The sequence below is a fragment of the Lissotriton vulgaris genome, chromosome 9 (genome assembly GCF_964263255.1).
Source record: "Lissotriton vulgaris chromosome 9, aLisVul1.2, whole genome shotgun sequence".
In the NCBI taxonomy this organism is placed as follows: domain Eukaryota; kingdom Metazoa; phylum Chordata; class Amphibia; order Caudata; family Salamandridae; genus Lissotriton; species Lissotriton vulgaris.
The window spans coordinates 657,029,514-657,049,043 of NC_141697.1; the positions used below are offsets into that span (position 1 = coordinate 657,029,514).

Here is a 19,530-nt window from a genome sequence, read left to right on the forward strand (position 1 = left end):
TACACAAGTAGTAACTTGTGCCTATTTAATTTTCTAATGTATTTTTTCTCCATATCCTTTACTACCACCTTTCTCCTTCTTAGCGCTCTTTGTGCTCAATTTTTGTTCTGGATTTATAACTTTTTTTATCTTAACTTGGCGCTATGTTATTTAGATACTATTAATCCGCATCAACGTATGCATATAACATTGTTTTTTATCTTTTTGTTTTAAGCAATGGCCTTCATCACCTACATCTTGCTTGCTGGCATGGCTCTGGGGATACAGCAAAGGTTGGTCCTTTGTGAATTGTGATTTGGTACTTAGTCCTTTTGTCTTTATTCAGCCATACCTGCTTAACTGTAGAAAATGTGCGTTGTCTGTGTTGGGGTGGAGGTCCAATGTAATTGTGGAAGTTCTGTGGGTCAGGAATTGTTTCATAAACCTTTGCTCCTCCCAGCTGCAAATAATGTGTGATTTTGGTTGTTTCAGGATTTTGGCAGGAAATCTGTGAGTAAAAGGCAAAATATAAAACATTGGCGCCTGTTACGGTTGAAACTCAGTGGAGTAATTACTATTGTGAGAAATGATTTTACAAGACCATCTACTCCATGGAATTACATAGTTGTACACTCTGTGGAAATCAAATAGGGTGCAGTAATACCACATTGGGTGGTAACCTTGCAGTGCAGTATTACCAGGCCATAGCAAAGTTTGGGCCAGGATTGGGAGAATAACATGCAGGTTGCAGCAATAACCCATTTAGATTCATATGTTCTAGATTAATTGGCCTTTCTGTTCGGTAATATATTCACCCTGCTTTAAGTGGGTCAATATGTGGCACTTGTTGTCATGGTTTGCCCGAAAATGTGAGTTTTCAACTGAAATACGAACACCTTGTGACTTCTAATGGGGCTTGTTTTTTGTAAAACCGGTTTGTTAAACATATTAAGGGATGCACAGTGCGATTGTTCTGATTACCACATTTGAAGAAGGGAAAGGCTGCATCACAAACGTGACTTTGATTGCAAGATGTTTCTTTCTTGGATTTCCACTAGAACAATAACGTGCTTCTGGCTGGTAAAAGACCATTGAGCTCAAATCATCCCATCTATTTATGCCCCATGTACCTCAATACTGTGTTCTATTTGTTGAGTACATGTTTTGCAGTGTGAAGCTTTTCTGGATTCACATGCTGTGCATTAGTATGCCATCTAGTGGTTGGGTCCAGAATTGTTCTATCTTGTTTCTTTGTTCTTTTTCTTTCTTTCGTGTTGCTAGGCATCAACCTACTACCATTTGGTGTCCCCCTGAGACGTCTTAGTGCTTCCTCCGGGGTGCTCGCTCCCACCTTTGGTCGCCATCTTCTGATTCTTTTTTTCCGCCGTTTGGTCTGGATCGATACGGAAGGAGCTCGCAACTTTGGAGAGGAGAAAAGATGAAAATCAGGAAAAAATGTATCAAAATCTACAGTACAGCCATTCAAGGTGCCAAACTTATAGTCAAGATGCCAGAGGGTGCAGAGAGTGGAAAGAATAACCTCATTGATGACCTGAGAACAACGCCTGTGCAGGGGGCTCCCTGTGCGTGGTGATGGACAAAACACCATTCAAGTTTTGCCAGAATTGCCATCACAAGTTCGCCCAGAAGGACCAACATCCAGTCTACAACCTCTGCTTACCAGTAGATCACCGAAGAGAAGATTTAATCGAGTAGTTGGCGTTCAACCTTAAAACTCTTGGGGTAATGGAGAGGCAGAGAAGAGCCAACTATAACATGCAGGGGCAGAGTGCAGCACCATCGCTACAGTCCTGCGTCTCTCCAGTGAGGAGGAGGAACATGTCGCAGACTGTCCAGAAAGCAACACTGACTTGGACATCCAAGTTGTTGAGGTCGAAAAGAAAGCTTTGAGAGAGGCAATCGACCCATCGTTCTTGAAGAAATTAGAAGAGTCTCGAAAAACATTCCAGGGCCCTCTAAGGGAGCCTCGGCGTGAAATCTTTCGACGTCCGGAGCCGCGTCCTGAGAAAAGCATACAGTAGGATCCTTAGACAAGGACTCCGTAAAGGCAAAGACCCTTGAAAAACCAAGACTTCGAGAGACGGTCAAGGAAAGGACGCATCACCTTCGAAACTAGAGCGGTTGAGATCCAAAAAGCATGACCCGCCACCGGCATCGGCCATAAAGGCACCTTCTACCACGAAAAGAAAGGCTGAGAGTCTTTACGCCGCAACACACACGTCAGAGATAGTCAAAATGTTGAGTATTTTACAGTGAAAGAAGGATTTTGATGAAAGCTTGAAACAATTCAAGATATCGCCGAAGACCTCCACGGTGATCTAGAAAAGCATTAAGGATTTAGAGCCTCCCTTGACCCCTGAACCTCTAGGAACAGGAAGACTAGTTCTTTTTCGGAGAAGAAGAGACTTGCATAGGATCAGAAACCTCTGAGGTTTCCCCAGAGGAGGCTGTCGACACCTATCCTTCTTCACCAGACGATATTGGTATTTACAACAAAGTCATTAAGCAAACCGCAGATACCTATGAAGTACAATTTGAGGAAGAAAACACTCAGTCTTGTTTTTGCTGGAACCTTTAATGCCTACAAAATCATTGAACCAATTCCTTCCTATGTTACCAAGTGTGCTAGACAAGGCAAAGGGGGCGTTTACGGAGCCTGCCACATGTAGGGCAGTCACGCCTCCGCTCCTTCAAGGATCCTAATTACACCAAGGGCTTGGTGACTGCTGTCTCCATCTTAACAGCCATGGCCAGGAAGAAAGCAAATGTACGAAGTGCAACTTTGTCACCACCAGATAAGGAAAACAAGAGAATGGACATCATGGGCAGGAAGGTCAAGGTGTGGGGAAGCACAACCAACAGGCATACCAGCACTGGGAGGAGATAGGTGACCTACTGAAGCACCTACCAAAAGAGAGCAAGCCACTTAGTAGAGGATGGGAAGAATATAGCTAATACCCGTTTAAAATCGCCCCTAGATGCCGTAAAAATGTTAAATAGGCAAATAAAGATCAGTTTCACAGAAAGAAGACATGCATGGCTACGAATCTCCTGATTCAAGCCAGAGGGGCAGAACAGCATACTGAATGCACCTTTCAACAGGGAACAGCTCTTAGGAAGCCTGGTGGACGAAATTCTAAACTAATTTAAAAAGGACAAGAAGAAAGCAAGGTCTATGAGGGCTCTACAATTCAGAAGTGGCATGCATATAGGAACCACCCCCCCAAGAAGGCCAGCAGGTAGGGGGAACCATCACTCCACAACCTTGCACCAAACATATCAACAAGCTTACTAATGGGGGAACCGCAACAAGGACAGCAACAAGGTTGGCAGTACCAGCAAGGAAGTCAGTCCTTTTGAGGACACTCCTGGGGAAGACGCCTACCACAGTGTTGGGTGGCCCCCTACAACCAAATGACTGCACTCTGAACAAAATACACACACCAAGAAGATCCTGGAGTGTGCCCCCAAAGAGAGCAAAATGACAAGAGACCAACGCAACCAACCAGCTCCTTCAACATTCTACACCAGTTGGAGGCAGGCTAAAAAAAAATCCTCCACCATTGCAGAGAGATCAATTTAGACAAGTGGATCCTGAACATAATACAGTACTGTTACTGCATAGAACTAATCAAATCCCCTCCAAAAAGAGGCCCAAGGAAGGAAGTACATTCCAAAGGGGAAACTACTCCGCTACTCCAAGAAGTACAAGAACTAAGGAGCGAAGGAAGCTATAGAGCTAGTGCCACACATGAAGTATGTGGAGTAATTTCACTTGTTTATTTCTCGAATTCCAAAGATAGACGGAATGCTGCGTCCTATCTTAGATCTAAGGTTTCTCAACAAATTTATAAACTTAAAGGTTCAAGATGGCAACTCTGAAACAGGTGATACAGCTACAAAAATGGGACTAAATGGCTACAGTAGACCTAAAGGACACCTATTTGCACATCCCCATGAACAACAAGCTCAACAAACTCTTCATTTGTGATCAACAAGACGCACTACCGATTCAAAGTGCTAGCGTTCAGATTAAGAATAAGAGGAGTGGATAGATCTATCCTGAAAGAAAGAAAAAGCTAACTTCCTTAATTATTGACACAGCTATAGATGTCTCAAAAGCAGGCTTTCACCATTTGGCAGGAGAAGACAAGGCTGGTTAAAGTCTACTGTCTTCAATACTAATGTCCAATCTAAGATACTAGTTCTACCTTTTGGTGGCATCTCTTAGTTGGTAAACATGTTGATGAAGTTTTGCGAGATGTTTAAAACGAGTTTACTCTTGACTTGTACCCCTTTTTCCGCCTGGTCCTCAAGTTAGTGGGGGATATCCCTTTTTGCTCCTGCGTGGAAGAACAAAACATCAGATAAATGGGTCATGCAGATTGTCCAGTCAGGCCATTTTCCTGGAGTTCATCCAGAGACCATCCTGTTAGTCCACCCAAAAAGTTCATCATCTTCATTTGTGTCAATCAGCCTGGGCCTGAAATTTTTTGCAGTGTTCTGCTCAAGTGCAGCCAACTTAAGCGGACAGGGACACTACGGGACGGCAAGAGTATTGTGTATGGAGCTTCTTGGCCTACTTTGATGAAAATAAAACACTGCGAATAATTTCAGGACCAGGCTGATTGACATGCCCGGCCTATGGACAGACCGCAAGGGATTTTGACCCTTCTGTGCTGTTTTGTTCTCTCTCGCCTCACTGGAGCCCACACGCCCATTTTTTTCATGCCCAGGCCCACAAAAGCCTTCTCAGGGTAACAACCCCCCCTCCTCCCTTCTCACTACCACTGCCCTGAGGAAGACCCCGGCGTAAGGGACTCACTTACAATTCTATAGGTGTCGAAATGTCGACTTCTTACACATGAGCCAGTTACAACAACAGCGGTGAATCACTGTTATTTGATCATGGCTTTTGGAATTATGAATACTGGTTGAATAACTTGGCTGATTTGTGAGCCTTCCTGTTGTGTAAATATTATACTGTATGAATCACACTTCTGTGTATTCACTTCCTTATCCTCTTCCCCCATCACAACTCCTACCTTCCCTCTCCCCTCCTGGGGCACTGTTTTTTAACACTGTTTACAAATGTATGACTCATTAGGAGTCCAGTGTGATTAAATAACACTGTACACTAAATACAAAAAGTATTTATTGTTCTTTTGATAAGTATTGTTTATTTCTATGTATAAGAAACTATCCACTGGGACCTCCTATTCCAATGGCTATTTGATAACCAGGTCCCAGTGACTACCTTTGGGTTCACCCTTCTATGTAACCATAGAATTTACAAATCTAGGTCGGTAAGAGGGAACTCTGGCCCAGGGGAGAGAAATCTCTCGATCGGGACCAAGAATATTTCATCAAGAAAAAAAATCTATACGTTTTATGGCTAACTCGTGGCAAAATGAACAACATTTCCCTTATATTGATAGACTTCCCTGTTGTTGGGTAAGAAGATAACTACTAAGGTTAAGAATGGATATCAGCCCCTGTTATGCTAACAATGGGGTAAAAAGAGTGAATATTGATGATAAAGGGAAATGTGTTTGTAATCTGGGAACTATGTGCTACATATTACACATTTTATTGGTCTGTCAGAAGGATTTGGATATACGGAAAGGAAAATGCTACTTACCAGTATGCATCTGTTCTTGGCATGTAGAGCTGCAGAGTTACACTATGCATAGATGGCCACCTAGTGTTGGGCCCGGATGTTTGCAGTTTGTTTTGTTGTAGAAAAGTCTTTGGAAGTCACGGGATAGGTGACTCCTCCTTTGGATGATACTGCGCATGGGCATCGGCTCCATCCCCAGATTGTTTTTCGCCATTAGGGAAGTGATGGAGCTGTACAAGAGGTAGTGATGTCCATGTGATTTGTATCTAATTAAGATAATACTGGAACAGATAAAGGTAGCCGGGGAGGCGGGTTGTCGTGTGTAACTCTGCAGCTCAAGTAAATATAAAAGAAAGGGAGGGCTCCTTCTTGATCTAATTTGGGACAAGGAGATATAAAGTGAAAAACTAGAGAGGTCCCAATAGGTTCGACTCTAAAAAACCTTTACGTGTATTACCCTAATAACTCACAATGCCAGCTTACTAGAAGCATATACAAAATTACTCAATTTTTAGCATATATTGAAAAATTGTCATATCAGAAATCATAATACATAAATAATACATGTGTTTGGTTAAAAAGCAATTTATTACAAATCATTAAAATTAATGTCATATAACATCAATAGTGTCGTACATACAAATAAAGATACAATTTGTTAAAAGCAAATTTTGGCCAGTGTTAACAATAACAAAGATAAAAGTGATAAAACGATCACAGTTGTCTAAGGTTGTCGACGCAGCCTTTCGGTGTATAACGATACCACCTTCTTCAGAAGAAACAATTCTATATATAAAAAAAGCATACAATTAGATACATTCACTGGTTTATTAAAAGAACATTTGTTTAAACCTTTGCACAGCACAATTTTGTTTTCACATATGATTCTGTTCGTTTTTTGTTAAACAACATGGATATGTTCCAATTGTTGAGTCATTTTGGCACTTTGAGTTATGTAGGGCTACACAAGTAGGTTCTTTACTATAGTGACTTGACGTCACAATGAGGTAGCTCAAAGAAGAAATTCAAGGTGCATACCTGTGAGTAATAGTTATCCCTCTCTTCTTAATTGGAGGTAGCTTAATAGGTATCTCTCGATTTGGTAGAGGGTCTGGTCTATTCTTTCCAGTGTCACATTTCTTTGTTGGGAGCATAGGATATTATGACTTATCTATTCTTTTAATAGCTAGTGTTAGCATAGTTCTTATCTCAGAATACCCCATTACCATTTGAGGGCATATGAGATTACCCTTCAAATTCAAGGGCTCAAAGGTCGAGAAAGTTAGTGCTGATGGCTCAAAGAATAAAAAATACAAGGTGCATACCTGTGAATAGTCGTTGTTATCCCTCTCTTCTCAGTTTGAGGTAGCTTAATAGGTATCGCTCAAATATTAGAAGGTCTGGTCTAATCTTTCCAGTGTCAAATTTCTTTCTGTTGGAAGCATGAGATTATATAACTTTTCTTGTTCTTTTTATGGCTATTATTAACACCGTTATTATCTCAGAAATCCCTGTTTTTATTTGAGGGCGTATTACATTACCTTTCAAGTTCGAGAACTCTAAGATGGAGAAGGTTAGTGCTGGAAGGGGGCCACTGTATTTAGAAAGTCTCGCTAAAATGAAACCAAATGAAATATTAAGATCTAGCAGGAGGAGCCCAGGCTGTGTCTTTCAACATATCCAAATAGACGACTATTTTACATGTTATTGATTTATATTCATTGGGGGGTTTCTTTTAAATTTCCAACATCTGAGCAAAACTCTATGGTATCATGCCTTAACAGGAGAAATTAGAGAGAAAATGACTCTTTTGGGAACTAATAATAAATATTTCTAGTTTGAAAGAATTAGAGGATTACACGGTGTACTCCCCATAAAATCGAGGTTATATTGCTCTCAGTGCAGCATCATTGTATTCTTTTGACTTTGTTACCAATGCTCAGTATCCTTTTATAATGTCCATTTTCAAATTGGACCTGGGGGGGATTACATTTCATTCGATCATTTTTGTTGCATTTTAATAAAATTTGTTCATTTTCTATGCCACATTCCATGCTTAGCTTGGTGGTGCTAACTTGCTTTAGTTAGATAGACTGGTTATTGAATAAATGGAAGATATTTTAAATAGAAGATATTTTAAATGGCCAGACCGGGAAAACGAATCTTTTTCTTTTATGTAGTGCACTCGTCACTTTGATATGCTTCTCGTTTTGACAAAGCAGTGCACCTCTAAAGAAAAACTCCTGTCATGTCGGTAATTCCGACTCTGCTAAATAAACAGTCCCATAGTTCCCATCTGGTTTAACATTTTTGTTTGGGACCCAACGGGACATACTTATTACTTTCCACTTGGCCTCTGGTTATTTTTAACAAACTGAATTTTAGATTTGTAGTGGCATATCTTAGTGCTCAGAGAATATTGATAGCTCTCATCATCCATACGTTTATCTATTCTTTTTTTAAGATAACACGGGGTTCTATTAACGGAATAGTTGATATGGTACTACACAGAGGTCTCTCGGGTTACCTTATGTTTTTAAATCGGCCTCCCTGCTCCCTTCTCAGCTGCCTCTCGTCCTCAATCCGGAAGTAGTTTAGTCCTTGCCTCGATTAGTTTCCTTTTTAAGCAAGTTCTCGCAGGAGTTTTCTAAATTAACTCTCACGTGATTCCAATCGTCGTATTGGATTGATTGTGCTCGGCGCTTACGTTAAGAACTACATTTGTAGTTCGACGTTTGATGTGGCACCTTGCTCAGATCAAATGTCGCGGTATTTAGGCCCTTACATAGTATCAACGTATGCAGACCTACGAACCGGAACTACAGCTGTGGTTTAGCATTACGTTTAGAACTACATTAGTAGTTCATAGTTCGGTATGGCAACCTGCTCAAGTAAAAAAACGCGACATTTGGGCACTTGTGTAATATCAATAATATGCAACGCTACGAACGAGAACTACTATTGTAGTTTAGCATCATTTTCGATCTTTGGCATTTTTATTAAACAATTTAGTTGGAAAATATTATTCTTCTCACATTGTCCTATTCTTAATTTAGTTCACAGTGACTTTCTCTTTACCCGGGGAAACTTATTTGATATAAAAGTCGGATAATCTTGTTGGATAAAATAGAATAGTTATCGTTTTATACAATATACTCATCTCGTGCCTCCTATTTGAGCTACACGTTTTAATTTCTCGTTTTTGGTAGAGTCTCTCTTCCAGGATTTTTTTGAATTTTAGTGTGCCAATGAGGAAGGGATATTGTAGAAATTAAATACTAATTCTATAGACCATTATATTTATGTTGGAATGAACCACCATAATTCATACGTATGTATAGGATAATAGTGGTTGATACTGGTTCACGTTATTTTTATCTACTTATCTCAAGCTTGAATTTTCATCTTCTAAGTGTAAGCAATATTTGTTATGAATCATATTGACATTTTCTGAGGCTGGTTCTTCTATGTGGGTGGTATCTAACTGTCCTGGAGCCTATAATCAAATATTGGCGTATTTAGAGAATCCTTTCCCAGTCTTCTCTGGTGTTTAGTCCTTCTTTTACAGAGTCGAATCTGGGCATGAAAAATTGTTCACGTCTTTTACGTTTTGTGTTAATGTCACCTCCTCTCATTGTTTGGGTTATTATCTCTAGGCCACACCAGCGCAAGTCATCAATATTGTGACCTGCTGTTGTCCAGTGGTCTGTCAGGGGAGCACCATTCTTCTTACAGCGAATGGCCGATTTGTGCTCGTTTAATCTCAGCCTAATTTCTCGGGATGTTTCGCCAATGTATATGTAATCACATGGACATTTGATTAGATATACCAGATTTTTAGATCTGCAGTTAATGAATGATTTGATATTATGTTTTGTTTTTTTATGTTCCATGAGAGAACCCTTGATGATCTTATCACAGTTTGAACAGTTACTGCATGGGAAAGTCCCAACTGGGAGTGGGTTTTTATCAATAGTCATTTGGGTTTTTTGGCTAACTTCTCTGTATTTATGGACTAAGCTGTTCCTAATGGTCCGGTTACGACGGAAGGCAAACATTGGTTTTGGCACTTGTTCTTTATTCTTTTTTGTTACTAAGTTCCAGTTGCGGTTGATTATGTTCTTAATCTTATTGCTTACTCCACTATAGTTACTCACAAATACTAACCTCTTATTAGTTTCAGAAACCTTTTCTTTTTCTTTAAAAAGGTTCTCTCTGTTGAAGTATCTAGCTCTCTTGAAGGCTTGTTTAACCATTTTTGTCAGGTAACCTCTATCTATTCATTTTGTGGATAATGCATCCGCATGTTTTAAAAAAACTTTATTTTGGGAGCAATTACGTTTTAATCTTAAGAACTGGCCGAATGAGATATTATTTTTCTGACAGGGTGTGTGGTGGCTTTGGTAATGAAGCATCGTATTTCTATCTGTTTTTTTAGTAAACAGTTCAACTTGTAAGATACCGGATTCATGTTTAATCACTATGTCTAGGAATTCACATTTTTGTTGGTCATAGTGGCTAGTAAATCTAAGATTTTTATCTCCTAGATTGAGCCAAGAGATAAATTCTTCTAGATTCTCCACGGATCCTGTCCAGATAAAAAAAAAATATCATCTATATAACGGGACCAAACCGTGATATTTTCAAAGAAAGGGGCAACAGAATTAAAAATGTGCGTTTCTTCAAACTGTGCCACGTACAGGCATGCCAGACTAGGAGCGCAGGTGGCTCCCATGCTGGTACCCTTTGTTTGTAGAGTTATTTATTAAATAAAAAAATATTATTTTTCAAAACCATGGTTATGCAGTCAATGATGAATGATTCATGGGATGTAGGATCACAGTCTTTTTGACAGAGTAGGCTTCTAATCATTTCAATGGTATTATCTTGAGGTATGTTAGTGTATAACTCCTCTATATCTAATGTTACTAAATATTGTGAGTCTGGGTTGAAAGGTAAATTCTATACTTTTTTTTATGATAGCGGCTGTGTCTTTGGTATATGCTTTCTGTTTTACTGCATGTGCTTGTAAGAAGTGATCAGCGTATTTACTCAATGGTTCTGTGAGAGAACCAATGCTTGACACTATAGGTCTCATAGGGGGATCTGTTGGATTTTTATGGATTTTTGGAAGTCCATAAAGTGCTGGTATCGTGGGGTTGGTATGAAGTAAAAATTTATACTCTTCGTCACATATAGTGTCATCCTCTCTTGCAAAATCTAACATTCTTTTTACACTTTTTTCAAGTTCAGACCAATCCCTTCTACTCGACTTTTGATAATGGTCTCTGTTATTAAGCAGTAGTATCATTTTCTCATTGTATTGTGTAGTAGACATAACCACAATACTTCCGCCCTGGTCAGCTGGTTTAATAGTGAGTTCCTGGTTATTTTCTAATTTGATAAGGGCTTCCTTTTCTGTTTTACTGAGGTTAAATTCTACCCAGTTTTTTTGATCTAGTACATCTGAGACGCTTTTGGTAACTGCTATTTCAAAAGCTTCAATCTGTTTGTTAATTTGACCTAGTTGTGGGGTCCAAGTAGATTTGGGTTTGAGGCCTGACTTGTTAAGGGATACTGGTCTTTCTTTATCTTCAAAAAAATGACATTAGTCTCACCTTTCTAAAAAAGTTTTGAAGATCTCTTTCTAAACTGAATTTGTCTACTGGGGATGAGATTGCATATCCTAGACCTTTCTCAAGTAATTTTATTTCTACAGGGGACAGATCAGTGTCGGACAGATTTATAACAGGAGGTTTTTTTAGATGTCCCAGGTCTTCTGGCTTCTAGTGTATGGTCTGTGTTGGTATTGAGGTTGAGGCTGATATTTGTCCCTTCCTCTCCCTCTCTGTTGGACAAAGTTCTGTTTTTGTTCTAAAAAAGGAAGGGATGTCTTGTTGAGGCCTTTTGGTGTTTCATGTTCCTTACTATTAGTTCTGTTATCACTCTGTATTTCTGTCTCGCTATCAGAACTGGTATAAGAAGTGTCAAAGAATCTGACTCTTTTTTTGATAGTTATTTCCCTGGTTTTGTTGCCATGGTTTGCGGTATTGGGGCATTTCTATGGGTCGATCGTAATAGTCCTTTTTTAAATACGGATAAGTAAATTCCGGATTGTACTTGGCCACATCATTTCTTAGCTTATTGCTTTTCTTATTGAATAGATAGTCCCTGTAGCCATCTACATCTTTTTGGATGTCTTCTAGTTTTTTAATTGCATCATCTAGTGCTGTGCTTTCAGTTAGTTTCTTTTCTAGATCTTTAAGTTCTTGTCTCTCAACTATTAATATGTCTGAGGCTGTTTCTATGATCAAGAGCATCCAGTCGCTGCTGCATCTGTTGGCTACTAGGGTCCAACTCTGCAGCTCTACATGCCAAGAACAGATGCATACTGTTAAGTAGCATTTTCCGTTCGAGTCATATGAGCTGCAGATTACACACTATGCATAGATTGTATAGCAGTACCCACACCTAGCGGCGACCACCAATATCTGTTGCAGTTGTTTGACGGTGTTTTTACTACAGCCTGGCCCACAGTGGCTTGTTGTTTAGTTTGCACATCTACACAGTAATGCTTTGTGAATGTGTGCGGTGTAAGCCATGTAGCTGCTTTGCTTATATCATCTAGGGGAATGTTCCCGAAGAATGCCATTGAAGCCCCTATTTTCCTTGTAGAATGGGCTTTTGGAGGAATTGTTAATGTACGTTTGGCTTTGTGGTAACATATTTGTATGCATTTAACAATCCACCTAGCGATCCCTGATTTTGATATGGGGTTGCCTTTATGTGGCGGTGAAACGGACACAAAAAGTTGTTTTGTTTTACGAAAAGTTTGTGTCCTTTCGATATAGTACAGTAATGCTCTTTTGACAACTAAGGTGTGTAGAGCTCTTTCTGCGACTGTTTAAGGCTGCGAGAAAAAATACGGGCAGCTCAACTGATTGATTTAGATGGAGTGGTGAAATGACTTTAGGAAGGAATTTAGGATTAGTACGAAGAACCACTTTGTTATGATGCATTTGCAGAAAGGGTTCTTGAATGGTAAATGCTTGTAGTTCACTAACCCTTCTGAGAGAAGTAAGGGGAAACTCCTGTTGGCGATTAAAACAAACACCAGCAGATGTTAGAATTGCTAAGGAAAATTACAAGAGAGTACAGGTGGCATCAAAGAAGTTGTGGGAGGAGGGCAGTTGGGCTGATATGTTAGAAGCTGCAAAAACAAAGGTCACAATAGGGTATTGGCGGCTAGTCACGAATGGGAACCATGTAGGGAGGGTTGTTAAGGACGTCTAACTCGATGAGATGACGTGGGTTAACCACTTTTCTACCCTATATAAAAAAATATGAGGGGAATCACAGTGAGACTAACGGTGAAGCACTGTGGTATACAGCCCCTATTGACCCTCTGGACTTTACAATTGAAGAAACAGAGATAGCAATAAACTCTGTGAAGAGTGGCAAGGCGCCGGGGTTAGATAAAATACCTGGAGACCTCTGTAAACACGACACAAAGATATGGGCACCCTATATAAATTATTTATGCAACACGCTGTCGCGTAGCAAAGATTTTCCTAATAGCTGACGGGGAGCCGAGATTGTCTTAATTTTTAAAAAAAAGGCGAACCCCTCGAACTATCAACCAATCAGCCTAATGGACATTCTCCAGAAAATTTACTCAAGGCATATCTTCGTGTACATGAGTGGTTAGAAGACAAGATGGTCCTTACAAAGTTCCAGGCCGGATTTACGAGTAAAGTGAGCACCATCGATCAAGTCTTCAGGCTCTGCTGCCTCTACTGGAAATACGTCCATATTAAAAAGGGCCATTTGTATGTAGCCTTTGTAGATCTTAAGGCGGCATTCGACTTAGTGCCGCGAGAATTGCTTTGGAGGTCCCTTCATAATGCTGGGCTACCTGATTGTTTGTTAACTCAGATAGTCGAGTTGCATGCTAGGAACTTTGCCAAAGTAAGGTGGGGCCCGAATGGTGAACTCACTAAGAATATACCAATTGAGCCGCGGCTGCGTTTTGGCCCCGGCATTATTTTCGCTTTTTATGAATGACATTCCCGAACATTTAGATGGCTGCTTGAATGACTCTCCGAAATTGAATGGACATTCTTACTAAGCATAATTTAAGTACTAGTAAATCGGTTTCACTAGCTGTAGAGCTCTTTAAACACAAAGTACAACCAACAGCTCTTTATGGTGCTGAAATTTGGGGTCCGATGTAAAAGAATGCTTTTGACATTCTGGACAACAAATTTATGCGTAGCATAGTAAGGGCCCCGAAAGGCACACCCTTACTTGGACCTTAAGAGAACCGATCATTATACTATTGTACGACCGCTGATGTTCTGGGTCAGATTATGGCAGACTCCAGAACTGCATGGTTATAGGAATGGGTTAAAAGAGTTACTGTGCTTAGATGTATCCAACTCCAATGCCTGGCTAAAACATATCAGAATGTGGTTTACTAAAATAGGTCTTCCTCAATTTTGGAAAAGCCCTGAAAGGTTGCCTACGAATTCAAAATAAGTGGTACAAAATGCGTTTTGGGGCTTTTATAAACAACCAAGTATTTAACAGCATTAATGGTGGGTCATTGGTTAGCACCTTCTTAACCTTTAAGGATGTACCCCTATTTGAGAGTTTCCTCGATGAAATTGAGCCCCCACTAGCTAAAACCCTTTTCATGAAATTTAGATATGGCAACCTCAAGACTAATTCAACTCTTGCACGTTGGTCAAGGAAAAGTGCATATTGACATTCCAACTACAGGAGACTTATGCACTATGTGCGAGGGCAACCACAAGGAGGACGACATGCATATCCTTTTCTTCTGCCCAGCATATACACTGACCAGAAGAAAGTGGACTAAACCTCTGTGTAATCTTTTAGGAATTAGGTCATGTATGACGGCACTTAGAATAATTAAATCCGATACATCACAAACTATTGTATTCAGTGCCAGCAGATACCTTTTATTCCATCTATTTTGTTCGTTGTAAAAAAGACTTAAAGTTGTAAAAGTCATGGAGTTTTTTATGTATTTTAAGAGTTGGCTGAGCTGAGTGAATTAGACAGTCATGATTGTAATAAGTTTACGATTTTTAATTCACTAATTTTATAAATGACAATTATCACTATTATGACTGTGTGTAAAATGGATTTTAGATTGTTTTAAAATGAAATGATTATTGTTGAAATCTTTTATGGTAAATAATTGCTGAAATAAAGAAAGAGAAGTAATTGCTACTAGGAAAGCTACTTTCCAGGTTGGGAATTGCAATTCACATTTATGTAATGGTTCAAAGGGAGGTCCCATTAATCTTGTGAGAACAATGTTTAAGTTCCACACTGGTGCAGGTGGCGTTCTGGGAGGAATTATTCTTTTGAGTCCTTCCATGAAAGCTTTTATAGCTGGTACTCTAAAAAGAGATAGATGTTGTCTATTTTGTAAGTATGCTGCAATGGCAGCGAGGTGTAGTCTGATAGATGTATAGGCTAAATTGCCTTATTAAGGTGTAATAGATATCCTATGATGTGTTGAATAGACAGGTCTAAAGGATTTATTTGGTTGTTTTGGCAGTATATGACCAACCGTTTCCACTTAGCAGCATGCTCTAGTAGTGGGACGTCTAGCTTCTTTGATAACGTTCATACATTCTGGAGAAGGGTTGAGGTAACCAAACTCTGACCTCAGGAGCAAGATCGCTAGGTTGAGCTGAGCTGGGTCCGGGTGTCTGATCTCTCCATGGTTCTGTGTTAATAGGCGTGGAGATAGGTTTCGTTTTTGGTGTGGTACTACAGACATCTGCAACAGCGTGTTGTACCACAGTTGTCTGGCCCAAGTTGGATCGACTAGAATGAGCATCAAGGAATGTTGTTGTAGTTTGCGTACTACTAACGGAAGTAGTGGGAGAGGAGGAAAAGCGTATGCAAATAGTTTTGACCAGTTCATCCATATCGCGTTGCCTTTGGACAATGGGTGTGGGTATCTGGCGGCATAATTTGGGCATTTTGCGTTTTCGTGGGTGGCAAAGAGGTCTATCTGAGGTTGTCCCCACATTTGAAAGAACGGATGAAGAACTTGCTGATGAAGTTCCCACTCGTGGATCTGCTGTGTTTGTTGACTTAGCTGATCTGGCATTGTGTTTTGTACTCCTGGGACGTGTTGGGCTAAGAGGAAGATCTTTAGTGGTATAGCCAATCTCCATATCTGCTGTGCTAACAGAGCTGCAGAGAGTGTGTTCCCCCTTGTTTGTTTATGTAGTACATAGCTGTCATATTGTCTGTGCGGACTAAGACCGCTTTGCCTGACACTTGAATTTGAAATGCTTTTAGGGCTAGAAACAAAGCGAGCAACTCCAAATGGTTGATGTGGAGTAACTTTGTTGCGGTGTCCACCTGCCTTGCATGGTGTGTTGCGGTAGGTGAGCTCCCCAGCCGGAGAGCAATGCGTCCGCTGTCATGACTATTTGGGGAACTGGCTCTAGGAACGGTCGCCCTTTGAAAAGGTTTTTGGTGTTCCACCATTGCAGAGTACGAGGAGTCCGACCGTCTACCAACACTGGGTCTGTTAAGTTGACCTTGAGCCTGGTTCCATTGGCGTGCTAGGCACTCTTGAAGTGGACACATTTGCAGTCTTGCGTGAGGTAGTACAAATATGCAAGATGCCATCATTCCGAACACTCGAGCTGGTAGCGAGTGTTGCGGTTTGAATTTTGTTAGGAGAGTTTGTACACTTGTTATCCTGGCTGGAGAGGAATAAGCTACTGTTAGTTGGGTGTTTATTGTAGCGCCGAGATACTGTTGTATGTGTGATGGTTGCAGATGCGATTTAGTGCGATTTACTGTGAATCCCAAGTCGTGAAGCAGTTGAATAGTAGCGTGAGTCTTGTACACACTGGCTGTATGAGCTGGCTTTTATGAGCCAGTCGTCTAGATATGGGAAGACATGAATATGTTGTCTTCTTAAGTGTGCTGCTACTAATACCAAAAAGGGTATGGCTCTAATCAGTAAGGCTGAGCCCTATACACTATACAACAAGAAGTGCCAATACTGATACATTATTCAAAGCTGTTTTATCATAAATCGTAGACCACAAGGCAATGCATCTGAGAGCTCATTAGTAGCTTTTTATTCAAATGTGCTAATTTTTAATTTCCAAAAATTCAATGCTTTTTAAAAAAAAAACACAAAACAAACAATGGGATTAATTATGGACACAGGGACTAGTGAAAAATCCAACACACATTCATTCACTCACCAACTCACACTTTCCACAGCAAACCTAACACATTCAACCTACTGGGTGCACACACAACAAGGGAGATTAAATAAACCACTTGAGGAGAACCTGGACTGCCAACATCTACTATTTACCCTGTAAATGTTTCTTATATACACCCTGCAAAAATCTATTTGACTATAAAAATCACAAAAATTAGGTGTAACTGCCAAAATTAATTGGTAAGAAACTATTTGGCAGAACCAATGGTCTACACTTTTCGAATCCCTTTGTTCTTGGGATTCTCCTTCCAAATATGTGGATTGTTTTTTGAAAGAATTCATGACTGAAGTTATCTCCTATCTTCAAGACACCACAGATTTTATTAATAAACTGGATGAAGTGAAGTTTGACAAAGAGACAGATCTAATGGTGACATTGGACGTCTCCTCGCTATACACCCAAATTCCACAGGACGAAGCGGTGGCAGTGCTCTCCTACTATCTCGAGAAAAGGACAAGACCTGTCCAGGTGCCGACACAATTCATAGTCGACCTGGCCTCTTTTGCTCTCAAGAAAAATTATTTTACATTTGGGAATGACTTCTTCTTCCAAGTGAAGGGAGTGGCCATGGGGTGCCCTTTTGCCCCGGAGCTGGCAGTATTATTCATGTCAATGTATGAGGATACATTCATTCATAATAACAATCCATGCTCACAATACATCACAACGTGGCTACGTTTTATTGATTATCTTTTCATTGTGTGGACGGGAGGTGAGGAACAGCTAATATTTTTCTATGACTGGCTCAATGTAAGAACGGCAGATATTAAATTCAGCATCCTACATTCAGCAAATAAAATATCTTTTTTCGACGTAGAGGTTTATCCTGCTGAAGGAGGTTTGGTGACCACTTTATATACAAAACCCACTGACAGGAATAAAGCCCTGTTATTTTCCTGCAATCACCCAAGGAGTCTACGAGAACTTGCCATATGGCCAGTTTTTAAGAATCTGTAGAATTTGTTTCTACAAAGACGAGATTACAATCTGCATGCCAGTTATCTGGAAGACAAATTACGGGAACGAGGGTACCCAAAAAAACTAGTTAAAACTGCGATGAAGCGTGCAAGATGGACTCCAAGAGAGTCTCTCCTTGAAAGAAAGAATAAACCTCCTACACAACAAGTCTGTGTGACTACATTCTGTCCCAATTTGAATAAATTGAAAAAAGTGATTTCTCAAAACTGGCACTTAATTAAGAACTTAGATGTCGGTTTATCGTCTCTACCACTTTTTGCATTTAAGAAAGAAAGCAGTGTATATAATCCTATTGTAGGAGCTGCTATCAAAAAGGACCTCAAACCTTCATTAAGACAACTAATGGGCCTTGCATCCATTTTAGGACATCACAAATGTGGTATGTGTGTATGCTGCGATCTCACAATAGGTTCATTGTTCAAACACCGCGGAATTTTTTGGAAACACGACACTTTCAGTAATTGCAAAACTAAAAACGTAATCTATGGAATAACGTGCCCGTTTGGGATGCTTTATATTGGCAAAACAAATCCGGAAGTACGAAGAATCTCCCAACATAAATCAAGAATTAAAACTAATGTTGAGACGGCTCCACTTGTGAATCATTGGGGAAAGAAGTATCGCAGTGTTAGTGACTTGAGATGGACAGTCCTCTCTAAGGTTGAACGAGATCCACGTCGAGGGGATATAGAACTGAAACTGGCTCAGAGGGAGGCACTTTTGATTGTAAAATTTGACACGGCTGTGTCTGACCTTTTAATAAGATCTCTGAATTATATACACTGTGAGTATTAAGTAGGCATTTCTGCATGGCCTCAATGAGATTCTGAATTCACACGAACCGGGATTATGAAGCATGCTTTCCTGCTTGACTATTAAAAAGTTAGATGTCAGCAGTGATCTGCTTTAATCCAGCTCCAAATGAGCTCTACCTGGTATACTGTCATGCGAGACAGTCTTTTCCATGTCTGTTGAATCACCTTCAAAAGACTCTTGTTTGCATCTTGGCACATCATTATAATTAAACCCTTCCATCAAGTGTAGCCACCAGAGGGCACTATTACATCTGACTGTGGCTAAGAAACATATCATTTTATAACATCATTATCTCTTATGTCCATGAAAGACAATAGTAGTTAACTCAACTTGAGATTTAAGATCTATCTGACCCCCTAGTGGGGGTTAGATTAGGACCCACCTAATACCCTTGAACGGGAAAGCTTAAGGACTCTGTCAGACGGCGCCATTGATTCAGCTAATACATTTAATGGGGCGTTGGGATCAGCTGTACTACAGCTCCCAGGAGTCCACGGGGGCAGCAGGACGCGGGACAATTCATAGTTGTTGATCGCGTGCAATTTAATTAATCTAACGGATCCATCTCATGTATATAATTTAGGGCACACCATAATTGTTGGCCAGCTCAGCTAGCAAACCAACGGGAACTATCCTTGTACTTATCAGGGAGGTGCCTCATTAATGATTCTAAGTCGTCATAATGTGCCCTGTCGTATCTGGCTAATAATGCCTGTGTATTGGCGATTCGCCACATGTTTGCTGCTTGAGATGCCGTTCTTTTCCCTGATGCATCAAGTAGCTTAGACTCTTTATCTGGTGGTGAAGCCTCACCTGATG

At 40.2% G+C, this 19,530-nt stretch overlaps 1 protein-coding gene across 2 annotated transcripts in view; it reads left to right on the forward strand.

The window, feature by feature from the left end:
• The window catches only part of YIF1A (Yip1 interacting factor homolog A, membrane trafficking protein), a 135,793-nt gene that overhangs the window by 82,320 nt on the left and 33,943 nt on the right, over positions 1–19,530 (forward strand). For both annotated transcript variants that reach the window (XM_086938361.1, XM_086938362.1), the window contains exon 6: positions 215–272. In XM_086938361.1, the coding sequence (XP_086794487.1) occupies positions 215–272 (58 nt within the window). The remainder of the gene's footprint in view (positions 1–214; positions 273–19,530) is intronic.